The sequence below is a fragment of the Calliopsis andreniformis genome, chromosome 6 (genome assembly GCF_051401765.1).
Source record: "Calliopsis andreniformis isolate RMS-2024a chromosome 6, iyCalAndr_principal, whole genome shotgun sequence".
Classification (NCBI taxonomy): Eukaryota; Metazoa; Arthropoda; class Insecta; order Hymenoptera; family Andrenidae; genus Calliopsis; species Calliopsis andreniformis.
In genome coordinates this window covers 18,114,754-18,127,617 of record NC_135067.1, presented here as the reverse complement: position 1 = coordinate 18,127,617, position 12,864 = coordinate 18,114,754, and the positions used below count along the sequence as shown (strand labels likewise).

At 40.3% G+C, this 12,864-nt stretch overlaps 1 protein-coding gene across 2 annotated transcripts; it reads right to left on the bottom strand.

The window, feature by feature from the left end:
• Positions 1 to 1,044: 1,044 nt before the first annotated feature.
• Alk (Anaplastic lymphoma kinase) lies at positions 1,045 to 12,711 on the bottom strand. Of its 2 annotated transcripts, XM_076380149.1 has the most exons (26): positions 12,630 to 12,711; positions 12,371 to 12,553; positions 9,028 to 9,407; positions 8,623 to 8,815; positions 8,427 to 8,554; positions 8,173 to 8,304; positions 7,937 to 8,092; positions 7,688 to 7,818; positions 7,446 to 7,612; positions 7,276 to 7,370; positions 7,107 to 7,205; positions 6,836 to 6,998; positions 6,619 to 6,766; positions 6,381 to 6,530; positions 6,152 to 6,308; positions 5,666 to 5,857; positions 5,161 to 5,406; positions 4,976 to 5,077; positions 4,597 to 4,792; positions 4,199 to 4,478; positions 3,618 to 3,910; positions 3,003 to 3,228; positions 2,808 to 2,924; positions 2,444 to 2,704; positions 1,762 to 2,259; positions 1,045 to 1,238 (listed from the first exon to the last, which is right to left on the bottom strand). In XM_076380149.1, exons 3-26 carry the CDS (start codon positions 9,368 to 9,370, stop codon positions 1,191 to 1,193), a joined length of 4,521 nt encoding a protein of 1,506 aa, XP_076236264.1. In that variant the 5' UTR covers positions 9,371 to 9,407; positions 12,371 to 12,553; positions 12,630 to 12,711; the 3' UTR covers positions 1,045 to 1,190. The 2 variants fall into 2 exon arrangements, with proteins under 2 accessions (XP_076236264.1, XP_076236265.1); XM_076380150.1 differs by lacking the exon at positions 12,630 to 12,711 and having other exon boundaries at positions 1,138 to 1,283; positions 12,371 to 12,619.
• Positions 12,712 to 12,864: the final 153 nt, after the last annotated feature.

Here is a 12,864-nt window from a genome sequence, read left to right as displayed (position 1 = left end):
TTAAGTCTTCTGTATAGCGTATTGTCTCTCTCTCTCACACACTCTCTCTTTCATTCACACAGACACACATACAATCCTCTTTTTTAAATCTCTGTCTTATACGTATTTGTATTATACAACTCTGTTACGTTGCTGGAGACCTTAACGATTTTCACAGCATTATATTTCACATGTCCGATGTTCGTCCTGCATCATTTTACAGAGAACAAGAAGGATCTTGGTTTGTTACCTTTCTGCAGGAGGAACGCCGATGATAAACTTACAACCAGCTATTTTATATATATTCGTATATATCTACGTAGTTTCTTTCGATAATTTGTTTGTGTATCTGGAATATGTGATGGAATGTGTTCGAAATTCGGTGTCACAAGGTATGCTATTTATCACTATTGTTCTTACACCAGACACAAAGATAATTGTACGTATATTCTGTGACACGTATGGTAAGAGTAAGAAACTTATTTAATTCTGGTCAAATTTTTATTTAAACACGGACTCTTAAATTTTTGAATTTTCAAATGTATTCAAATTTAAAACTTTTCAAGCTTTCAAACTGTCAGATTTTCAAAATTTTAAAGTCCTAAAGTTCGCACAAACCTAGGTCAGAGCAACTTTCTTAAGTCTCATTATATATTAGACCAGTATGAAATAATTCATCTGTACGTATACCATTACGCAGTTGTAAGTGACAGCACGTGTCGAGAAAAAGGATTTAGTTGAATTTAATAATGGACGGTTATTTAACAATTCCTTATATCAGTAGCAGATGCCTCATTCGATATTCGTCAATACGGTTATCTACTCGTGGCACTGATCTCTGATTATTGTACGCGCAGTAGAACGCGTGACCATCCATTTAATAAACGCAATTAAACTCTTCCCTCTGCTATGGACGAAAGTAGTTTCTGGCGGGAGATAAAATACAAAAAAGGAGAGAAAAAATAGAGAACGAATCGACCCAGTTCTTCTGGATTCACACACGTTGTATCCTCTCATAGGAGAGTCTCCTCGGAGTACGCGCGACGCGTGCATTCTTCGTCTCGTATCCACAGAGAAGACGAGGACTCCACAAAACGCGTCGCTGACGAGACTGCAGTTGTCGTTGTGGATCGTTGCAGTGATTTACTATCGATTGCGCGCTTTCCAACAGCGGTAATCGGGGAGCTCTGTCACTCCCCTTTGTACAAATCTCAGCAGGAGCATTCCTCTTCCCTTGGTAGCTCATGGCCCAGTGGATCCTTCGTGTGAAGAACAGAGAGACGATAGTTCCATCATACATAGAACTGCGATGAAACGAATTCAGGGATAAGCATCGATAGAATTCCTTTCTTGGACAGAAATACGACATCGACTTTCGCGAGTGTTAATATAATTCGTGTTTTCGAAAAATTAGATACTTTGTGGGTTTTTTAGTACAGTGGCGAGGGAAAGTTTCCGAACATCTTTTCCTTGATTAGAGAAAGAGAAGTAGCAATCGCTACTATTTTAAATTACAATATTTTTTATTTTTCTAGCTTGTTTATCAATCCAGAAACTTTGATAACTCGCCATATAACAATACAGTTATCAAACACTTGTATTGTACTATACAAAGCAAGAGGATTTATACATAGTGAACTAGTAGTATAAATTAAAAAAGAGGAGTGAATCTACATGAAAAAATGTTCTATATTTTCGACTTTTCTTCTCTTGTACATGCACCCCTCTTCCAATTATACCACCCAGAATAACAGAAGTGGCACGTACAACTACTTGATTTACCTTTTTAAGCTCCACGCTCCCAGGTGTGACCTTCTTGAGCTCCATGCTCCCAGGTGTGCTAGAACGCTGAGGCGGTGGCGAGAACGCTATCTTTTCGTAGGGTATCGTGCCACGGCACAAAGCGCTGGGGTCTAAACTGAGAGCAGCCTTCAGGGTGTTTTTCTTTAACATTCCATTGACATTAGTAGCAGTTGTATTTAGGCCAGTGTGACTAGGAGAGCAGGTACGTGTGTTCGGTGACGAGTTCGTCGTGTCAGGCGGTGAATCCGAGGCAACGATTAATGAATCCGAATTAGTATCGGTAGTGGTCACACTCTCGTTGCCATTCCTCCTGTCCACGTCGGTTACGTCGACCGTGCTGCTTCGAAGACTCTCGATCTTCGCTGGACGGTTGTTACCATTATCCGCGACGCTTAACTTACCGCTATTTTCGATGTCCTTTGAAGTTCGATGTACTTTGTTTTCATCTCGACTTGTACTATCAGCGTTGCGTTTACTCTGCAAACAGTCGTCCACTTAGAACCAGAATTACAGTACACATATAATAAGTGCCTCAGATACTGCACTCTAATGATAGGCTATCATCTGGATTCCTTAACGCAAAATTACTGATAAACATATGATTTGATATCTCTGTTTTGTAATATCTGAGCAAGCCTAATTCGTTACTAATCACTCGTACCTCTTTATCATCGTTTTCGTTGTAACTCGTATTTCCGCTGAGAGTCTGTTCAGAGGTATCTGTATTAGAGCCATATGGATTATTTCGAAACTGTTCTGGGGGATCTGTCAATTGCATCAGACTCCTTTCGTTCGAATCTGTTCTGTTGGGGTTTCCAATTCTGGGATTTGCAGGAATAGCGGCAGCCGCTGCCTGAGCTAAACGCTGACTCGCTGATCTTGGATCGATAATCCTAGGCTGCATATACCCACATGCGTCCAACTGTGTGTTTATTTTCAGAAAATATATCGCAGTGTCAATATTGACTGGCTTGTGTTAAATTCGTCGTTATCTTGCTAGGAAATGAAATTGACGATTTACTCACCTCGGATTGTACATTGATACACTCTGCCTCTGGATCTGGTCTCATGATCGTTACCTCGCGATCACAGATCGGTAAAACATCGAAATTGGGTGTTGGATGATTTACCACATCAGGATCCTACATAGGTATTAAATGTTGAAATTAAATAGGATTAGTAAAAGGAATACAATTTTAGGACTTGTAAACAGTAAACACCTGTAAACAGTAACCGATCCTCTCGACAATGGTAGCAAAACTAGGCCTGTCTTCTGGTCGTGGCTGCCAACATCGCGTCATTATACCATAAATAGGGTCAGGGCATCCCGCTGGCTTCTCTAGACGAACACCCGACGTTACCATCGTCATGGTTTCTCTATTAGTACAGCCTGTGTAGGGTATGTATCCGAAGGACATTATCTCCCACAGTAACACGCCAAACGCCCTACAACCAAAAGTTGATTGGTCACATACTGTGATAAGTGACTGTAACGCTAACTGTCTGATAATTGTTTGACGCTTTTGAGATTGTATTCACTCGCTTCATCTATAACAACTAACATATGCAGTGACTCACGACTTAGTTCTCATGTATTTAGAACATTAATTCATTGTGAAAATTCATTGAGCTGTATTCTATTTCCCTCTAGCTATCTTACTTCTACTTATTGCAATTCTGGGCCAGTTTCGTCAGTTTTAATACACAAGTAAAATCTTTAGAACCTGAGTATGTGAATTTAATAACTCTTTGAAATAAAATCTCTGAGTAACCGTAACTTTATTTTTAATTGGCGAATATAATATGTAAATTTATAATAGAAATGGAAAACTCACCAGACGTCGGTTTTCGTTGTGAATATTCCGTCCAAGAAGCTCTCTGGCGGCATCCATTTGATAGGTAACATGGCCTTGCCCCCCTTTCTGTAGTAATCGCTTCTGTAGATATCTTTGGCCATACCGAAGTCAGCGATTTTCACTACTCGACCGGGCTCTTTACACGTGAGCAAGCAGTTCCTTGCCGCGATATCACGGTGGATGAAACGTGCCTCCTCCATGTATTTGCAACCGTTTGCAACGTCGTAGGCGCACATTATGAGATCCAGCATCATCAACAAGGTGGGTCGGTCCTGCCAAAACAGGAATATAGGCATGCACCCCAATGACGTCGACCGCCAAAAATATAAAGTTGCCCCTGTTTAAATTATAATCCAGAACAACACATAGTTAAACAAACGTAAGGGAACTGAAAACGAAATTAAGTACAATAAGCAGCGGCTACAGCAATTCATAGACGAAAATATAGAAATCCTATATAAAATGAGGATTGAAAACTGCACAATCACTTATAGTAAAAATATCAACAGGCTGTAAAAGAAATAAACACAATATGCGGTTTTAAGCTGAGCATTTTATACCGCGCGTGGTCTCTCCTCGCGAAGGAAATTCTTCAAGTTGCCGCCAGCGAGTAGCTCTAGAACTATGTACTTTGGATTCTTGTCGAATGAGACCCCAATGAAATGCACTATGTTCGGGTGATTGAATTTGCTCATTATTAGTGCTTCCATCATGAAATCGGCCTCGGTTTGGGGCCTAGACGAGGATGGGATCGTTTTCACGGCAACAGGGAGCTCCTCGTTACGCCTGTATTTGCATACACCTTGAAATACTTCACCGAAGGCCCCTTGGCCGAGTGGTCTATGACAAAAATCGATCATGTAGAAAATCGGTCGCTTAACGTCACTGGGAAATGTCCATTTAGTTACATCCATGATAATATGATTCGATCTATATCATTAGCGGAATGTTTACTCACTTTACCAAAGTGATATATTCACGGGGTATCTGTGGCAAATCTTTAAAGCTATAGAGATTCCCAGCGAACTCATAGTTCGGATTGAATTCTGTCATCATAGTGTCGGAAACGGCGCGTAGCGACGTTAATTCGGTTCCATTACCAAACATTACTTGTCGCCGACGTAAAAGCGCCATTCGACTTTGATAACGATTATCTATTCACAAAAGCGATTCGTATTTGAAGTGAGTTGAGGCATTGCATATCATTATTCGGTTTATAATGTTCATTTATTACAAATATATATTCTATCGTACTTAATGGAAAAGTTAGAAAAATATCACATCTTCGATGTTACGAAAAATTACATATCTCACGATATTATTTAACAGTTTCTTACAAAGTAGTAGGCAGAGGGCGACGAAGGCGAAGAGTAGGCCGATGCTCACTGTTACCAGTAGTATCAAGAACGTCTGATGGCTGGCCTTTAAATCGTCAGCCACTAGGGATTGAGAAAAGAAAAGAGATAATATAATTCCACTGAAGCTTATTCAAAGCGAATGGCTCAATTGATTCGCTACTTACTGACACAAGATTTCGAGTCGTTGCTCAGTAGCCAGCCTGGCGGGCAGAGACACTTTGTCTCACTGAGATACCGATCAAGAGCGACACAACGGAAGTCACAGCCACAACCACTGATAGCAGGGATAATGTAAACCTCGCCAGGCCCGTGGTTTATCGCTGGCTGGATGTTAATGTATGTAAGCTCCTGACTGGCGTACGAATAACCACCCTCACCATTCCCTGATTCCTTCTGACCAGTATCACCACCTAAATCAATATATCTTCATTAAAGTATACTATGATCGAACCAGAGGCCTTCGTCTTTATTTGGACATCATATAGAAGTTGAACTCTTTAGTCCATTAAAAGCAACGCATCGTTTCGTCTCCACACGTTGAAACTGGGACAATTCAGTTTTCAAACGCAATGGTAATTAAACGGAACACGTGATCCTGTGTTTCCAAGATGCAAATGAGCTGTAAATTTCGCGGGCGCACGTGAAGTCGCATTGATATCGATTCCTCACCTATGTAACCGCCACCACCACCGCCTGAAAGACAGCCACCACCTCCACCACCGAATCCTCCGTTACCGTGGCTCTGATTTCCGGGACCGCAACCAATCCCTCCTATGCCGCCTCGAGTGAGGGGCATGCCAGCGGAAGTTCGTTGGCCCAAATCGCTGCTCGATGACCCATTCCACCCGCCGCCAGGGCCACCTGTGCCAGCGAGATTTGCGTAATTAACACAGTTTCGAAGCAGTTATAACTAAGCGTGGATTGATGCACATTACTGCACTGACGAGCACGTGAATCGGCTGAATAAAATTGAAACGTCGAGCTTGAAAGCTGTTCTCGTGTCTGCATCGAGGACGCAAATTAGGGATAAATTGCAGTTTCGGAATTGGAAACGGTACACATGAATTCCTTCTCGTCTCTCAAACGTTATTGAAGAAGGATTATTAAAGACTCGAAATTGGCCTAAAGCTGGTTGTGTAAGTAAATATCACTGACCTGCTTTCGTGGAGAAAATTGCGTAGGAAATTGGTGGCTTCGCGAAAGGAGCGACTCCTCGTCCGTGCTGGACACCGTTACCGATAAACTGTCCCATTCCTAGGCCACCACCGCCTGCTGCGATCAGTATGGGTTGTTGCTCTCCATTATTTTTTAACTAGAATATAATAGAGTGATTAATAATCTGAGGACAATTATTATTATAAGAGAACTAAGAGTCTTCACTCACCCTGAAGATGTAAGTTGCCCCACCACCACCTCCACCTCCATCTTTTATCTGAATTTTCATCACCTCGCGTACTATGGAAAGAGTCCCTGTTGGATATAGCCCAAAGGATTGGTCAGCAGTTTGACAACTGTGTATTTTCAATCCTAAGTTCTGCAAGTTACATGCACCATTCGTAATTGGAAAATTTTGAAAAAGATTTTTGGAAATCTAGCACCTTTGGGTGATTAATATTTCTTACTTTAGGACACGCATCTGTTCCTGGTTGTCCCACCATGAAGTACAGTTGTTCGCCCTTTTCCAGTTCGATCACTCCACGAACAAGGGCCCCTAGTGTGCTGCCCATAGCGCTAGAGCCTTTTCCTCCGCGAGCACCAACTCCAATTAAACTAAAAGTGGTCAGATGGATCATAGTAAATTTGTTAATGAGGTAAAATTATAAGATAAGAAAACCTCACGTATAATATCCACCACGGGGAACTGTCCACTGTTGGACTCCGTTCAAATTGGGGGAGGAGTCCTCTACAACTAATTTTGTATCTGTTCCATTGTACTCTTCGGCGCATTGTTCGGGGGTGGGACCCATTCTGCCAGTGGCTCCGCAAGTTGTAACTCGTATGACTAGAAACGAATGAATTTAAAAAATGAATGTGTTTAAAAAATTGAACATAGTTTTTAAACAATGAAATTAATTTAAAAAATACTAGTTACATGGTTCATTACGCTTACCAGTTTCATTAACAAAATCTCCGTGCTGATCTGGAACTCTTTCCGAGTCTATGACAGGGTTATAATAATTAAAATCTCCCACAACATCTGGAGGGACACCTAGGAAAAAATGACAAATGTTTAGAATACATATAAAGCTATATTATTATTAAAAAATCCAAAAATTTACCAATTCCAAAACACTCTGGACTCAAAGAAAAATCATCGATCGCTACATCGCCCTTTGACGAGAAGCTCCTACTCGCCTCGAATTGCAGGAAATACCTGGGTACATGATATGTACACTAGATATAAGAAATTATACTTACTTTGCTATCAAAATATTTTCCTACTAAATACCTATATCTGATATCAGGCAAGGGGATAGCCTGATTATACCAAATATCGCTCATATCGCCATAAGACCACCACAGTGCCTTGGAATGGTTTTGATGTGGGTTCACTTGGACCAAATATAATCCAAGGGAACCACTGTGCGCACCATACTGATGAAAGAAGAAACGTACCTGTGAAAAGAATAATAGAAACATATTAATCTGTGCTACGATATCAGCTACTTTGTCAAACAAGAAACGACTTACTTGACAAGATTTATAATAAGGACTTTCTGGATCGCTGCTGTAAGGTGGCGTTGGATTGTATAATGGACTCTCGATAGTACCACGACTGCCGTAGTCCACTCGTTTAGACATATTCACGTACGCATAGGTCCCTGTTACCAAATGAAAATAATTATAGTATAGTTTCTAGAGGGAAAGAATAAAAAATGTTTAATCTATTATCATGCATAGAAGAATCTGCTTGTTTTCTTTATAAGTATGTGTACATACCTGAGGCATTGCGGTACGTGTGATCATAGCTAGGCCCAGTTTTGTCAGACGGCGTCGGACCCCGATGGAGAGTCCAATTTAGGGGTCTACCAGGTACGTTTCTCCAACCGCACCATCCACTCTCGAAATTACACCTGGCGTTCTCCGGTATTTTGTCTGAAACGTTCTTCAATTATAGTCTGTCGTAAATTCGACGAACTGGACACGAAAAGGGGAAGTAGTAATTTGACAATTACGGCAGTCGGCTTCCTCGTCCTCGCCGTCGGCGCAGTCTTTGGTCAGGTCGCAGACACGCGTTTTGTTTAAGCACGAGCCATTGTTGCAACGGAACATATTCTCTGTGCAAGCTGTTCCTACAGGTGTCAATTCTGCAAACAAGACAAGTTGTTCTCTTCAAGTAGATACTGACATCTGTGCGTGATATTTCGATTTTATAGCACCAGTGTTTATTTAATATGGTAATAAGAGCTAGGTGAAAGGATTAAGGTACCTGGAAAACACTCAATCAGACGAATGTTATCAATTGCCACACTAGAGTTTGGATATGGCACCACCATTTCGAAGAGCAGTCGATGCGGTTGGGTAATTGGTCCTAGCTTAAATCGCATTATCTCCCATCTGCAAACACGTTAGAGGATCTCTCGAATATTCTGTATTTAGTAGTAGTGGATCAAGTAATAACGTACGTTTCATTATTATTTCCTTGTCTAGTCACTGCAATCGATTTCGTTTCATTTGTGATTATAATTAAGCGGATAAATCCTTCATTCATCTGCACTTGGTATAAGGATAATTCCAATTCACAATGGGATCCTGTTCGAGGGATCGCGGAAGACCAAATTTCCACACTCCCACTGCCAGTGTACCACAAAAAGTGCCCTAGGAAAAAGTAATATTCACTTCTCAGAAATAAACATTATAACCTGCGCAAAAAACTCTTTTCACAGTTAACAATTTCCTCATACACTGGCAGCCCAAATCAGTCTCCCCAACACACAAAAGGTAGAATACAGATAGAATTACATACAGAATATAAATAGAACTACAAGCTCATAAGGAACTACTTAATCGAATTCTCAATTACACTTTACCTTTCTCCGACTGACTAGCATCCACAGTAGGCCCTCGTCTTCCTCTTATCGGTGCAGTCACCCTCTTGAACCCGTGCAATTGGTTCCACGACCAGTCGCAGCTTTTCTCGAAGTCGCAGTGGCCAGGCTGCGGTGGCCTGCTAAGAGCGATTTGCAGCTCCTTGGTGCCGCGTGGCATTCTGTCCCTCGAAGCACCGTAGGTGCCGGTGATATAACAAAGACTGAGAAATATCCTCAGCAATGCGTTACTAGTGAGGCGAAATTTTCGCCGCCAATCGTGCACAGTGTGACTCGCCTGTCTCTGATCCGCGGTCACCAACCCAGACCGTGTAACACTGATCATTACTCCGTAGTTTCCTCGTATGGCCGCTCGATATATTCTGTAAAAGAGCACACGCAACTTCACACGCACACGTTCTTCTCACCCTTCGTCCTAGTCACGGTGGCCGTAGCTTTGGCGCCGATCGTTCTCGGAACGAATCGCGTGATCATGTCGCCCTCGAACGACGGTTTTCATCGCCTAGAAATTAGCTCGTGACCAGACCGAGAACTCGGTGCAAGTCCGAAGCCCTCGAACTTAGCGAACTACTCCCTCAAGGATCTCTCGCTAGGATCTCGGCGGTTACGTTCATAATTGCAATTAGCTTTTGCGGTTTCGGGTTCGGGGAAACCTTACCGATACTTTTATGAACGAGAAATTGAAATTTCTTTTTCTTTCCTGGAAATTTCTCTCAAATAACGATTTTTTATGCGAATTTTGAGTAAAATTCATTGAAAATTCTCTTCTTTCTCGAAAATTTCTGGGAGATAGAAATTCTTCTGTATATTTCGTAGGTGTTGCAGAGAAAATAATATTTCATGATATTTCAGCTCTGAAAATGAAGTCTTTGGTACAAATAATTTTTGAAACTTGGGTATAAGATACTCTCGATAACATAAAGTTATTTTTGTATCAAGATTATAATGAGAAGATGAATATTCTGATAGGAAGCGAGGGATCCTGAAACTTCTAATGGGAGGCCAGAGTATGCAAATATTTATGAAGCGTGAATTCGATTTATTTCAGGGTACCGTTTTTCATCATAATGCACTCAAATAAAATTTATATCGGGATAATAATGAAAGATCATATTGGATGCATTAAAGTACTGCGTATACGTGTAAGATATAAAAGGAATTATCATTGGTATACCCTTAGGAAACTTCTGCAGGACGCAAAGACCGCTGGTAAAAGTGAGAGAGTGAACTAGACGATGAAATGAAGCGGTGATTGGCGGAAATGGAATAACTGATTCGCCAATATTTCATAATTTCCGGTATACCAGTAATAACGAAGATGATGTCTCCTAATGGTACTATCAATAGCGAAATGAATCCAACCTTCATTTTCCTTTTAATATCTTTACACATGGTTATTTTTTTGAATTTTTTTTCGATTACTAATAATTGTTTTTACCGCGCATTTAACAACAATTTTAGAAATATGGAAAATATTTGCACCTTCAATCGCGTTACTAATAAAGTGACCTCTGATTTCATCAATATTCGGGCTTTTCAGAATAAAAATATAATCTAAAAGTATTTAATACGAGGCAATTTATTATGTATTGTGGCCACAGAAAACATGAGTTATTAAATGATTTCAATTCATCGTGAAAATCCTTTCCTCGTTAAGGGAAAAATATCGCAGTTGCAATATCTATTGTCAGGGTGCAAACATCGATCGGAATTCTCGGAATACTCGCAGTTTTTAGCCAATCGCAACAATTCAGCGGTACGAATCACTGGAAACGCATCCACTAATTCTCTTCTCTTCTTTTTTATGAACCTTTCGCCACAGTTGTTCGACCATAGCTAACCGCAATGGCCCGGAAATTATACAAACCTTTTAATCACGATATCTGAAAGCTACTTTTTTAAAATATTTATAACGCAGCAATGCTCGCGTGTAACAAATTTGGTTTAAAAAAAATACATGTTTAATTCCAACAGTGTTCGCAGCGACGATAACCCTTATTCTTGAATTGATTTAAGAGATATATTAATCTTAATAAAGTATGTATATCTTTTAAGTAGAAAAACTTGTCCCTTTCAGTGAATAATGATATAATATCTGAAGAGCTTCATTTAAAGTAAGCTGTCACGCATTTTACTAAAAAAATTACTTAAGCTTAACAAGGCATTAATTTATTAGTAAAATGTACTCCGTTTTGTGCCTTGCTGAATAACCAAAAGTGGAATTTCAATTTGTGAAAAATTCCGTGCAACAAACATCGGATTTCGCATTGGAGGGAAAGATCTATTGACAAATTTAAAAATCACTGATGGAAAAGGCGAGATAGAATAGACTTGGGTAGTAGAATGGATGACTTGAAGCTATATATAACGAAGGATACGGTGAACAAATTATTCAGGGTATTTCTTATCGATCCTATAGTCACTCTCAGTCCGACGACTTAATAGCACACGATGTTCTGCGATAGGGCACAGTATGTAACGTCCTATCAATAATGAATAGCACGCTGCGTGATTTGATAGCGTAATCAAATAAGAATTTGCGTATTGCTTGCCCCCTGTTTAGATTAACGATAATGTTCAATAAAATTTGGAGTTTTACTTAACGCTAAAATTATTAGAGCTATTAAATCATTCATTTCTTTGATTAGATCGCTATTACTTATATTTATATATTTGTTTCTTCTGTTTTTAAAGGCACAACAAAATTAATTTTTTTATGATAATGGAATGGAATTTCCACGTTTTTCATTTGATAGACAGATGAGCAGACAGTGATTATAATAATATAGAGAAATATTTTAATCCTATTTTAACCGAATGGCACAAGAAATCATATTTTTTCGAGAAATGATCCCACATGTCATTGCTACGTTTAATTAAGTGTCACGGTCCATGTACTTTATCAGTCATCCAATTGTAGATGTTGTTTTTATGAATAAGTGTCAGCTCGTGAATCCCAGAGGAATGAGAATTAAAATACTTCAAATGTTGAATCATAATTTCAAAATAATGTCACTCTGCATGACAGCAACATCTCTGTTCAGTTACCAATTAATCTACCAATTAATTAAATTAAAAAGTTAAATAAAATATTGCTTAAATAATCATAATCGTCGTTTTCAGAGCCAAAAGTCTGATAAAGTGCAGAGTTTTCAGAAAGTCCTCTACCAATCAATATCGTCGCCCCTGATTTCGCATCAACGCACTAAAATTGACTTTTATGGCGACAAGCAGCCGCGATACGCATCAAATTTGCGGTGACTGTGGTATCATTCGCACGTCCGCCGTTCTAATTGCAAAAGGCCGACATGTCTTTCTCTCTCACCTTCGATCGAAAACGGTGTTGTACAATATGCCAGCATAGTTCCCCGCAATTCATCCGTTCCGTTGCATTAGCACCACTCGAACAGCTTTGATCGCCCGCCTCGTTTCAGCCCCTCATCGTCGCGCCGAAATGATTTCGGTCTATCCCAATCGTTGCCAATTGATCGGTCGTGTCCCTGTTTACCTGCCACCAAATAGAAATGCTTAATCAGCAACAAACCCTGACTGGTGTCAGAAGCTCGAGAACGACGAAACGTAACTAGCTGCATTGCGTTAGAGGATCTCGCACTCTCAACTGGATAATCTCTTGTCCGTCGTTAACAGCAATCGAGGAAGTCTTGTTTTCTCTCTATCCTGTTGTCCGTCCTCCCTTCTCTCGATTCCTCCTCTAGTTCCCTACAGCCCTCGCAACATTATTCTCTATCCACCTCCGCGTTCTCTGTGTCCCTTCTCCTCTCCATCGTCCTATCTCCCTCTTTTCCGGAATATTCAAGT

What these genes read in the sequence shown, in the direction of transcription:
- Alk (XM_076380149.1), bottom strand. Translation starts at nt 9,370, where the DNA reads ATGATCAGTGTTACACGGTCTGGGTTGGTGACCGCGGATCAGAGACAG. An exon ending in AGATTTTGTTAATGAAACTG is followed by an intron (nt 6,999 to 7,106) that starts GTAAGCGTAATG and finishes ATTCGTTTCTAG; the next exon opens with TCATACGAGTTACAACTTGC. An exon ending in GGATCGGTTACTGTTTACAG is followed by an intron (nt 2,925 to 3,002) that starts GTGTTTACTGTT and finishes ATACCTATGTAG; the next exon opens with GATCCTGATGTGGTAAATCA.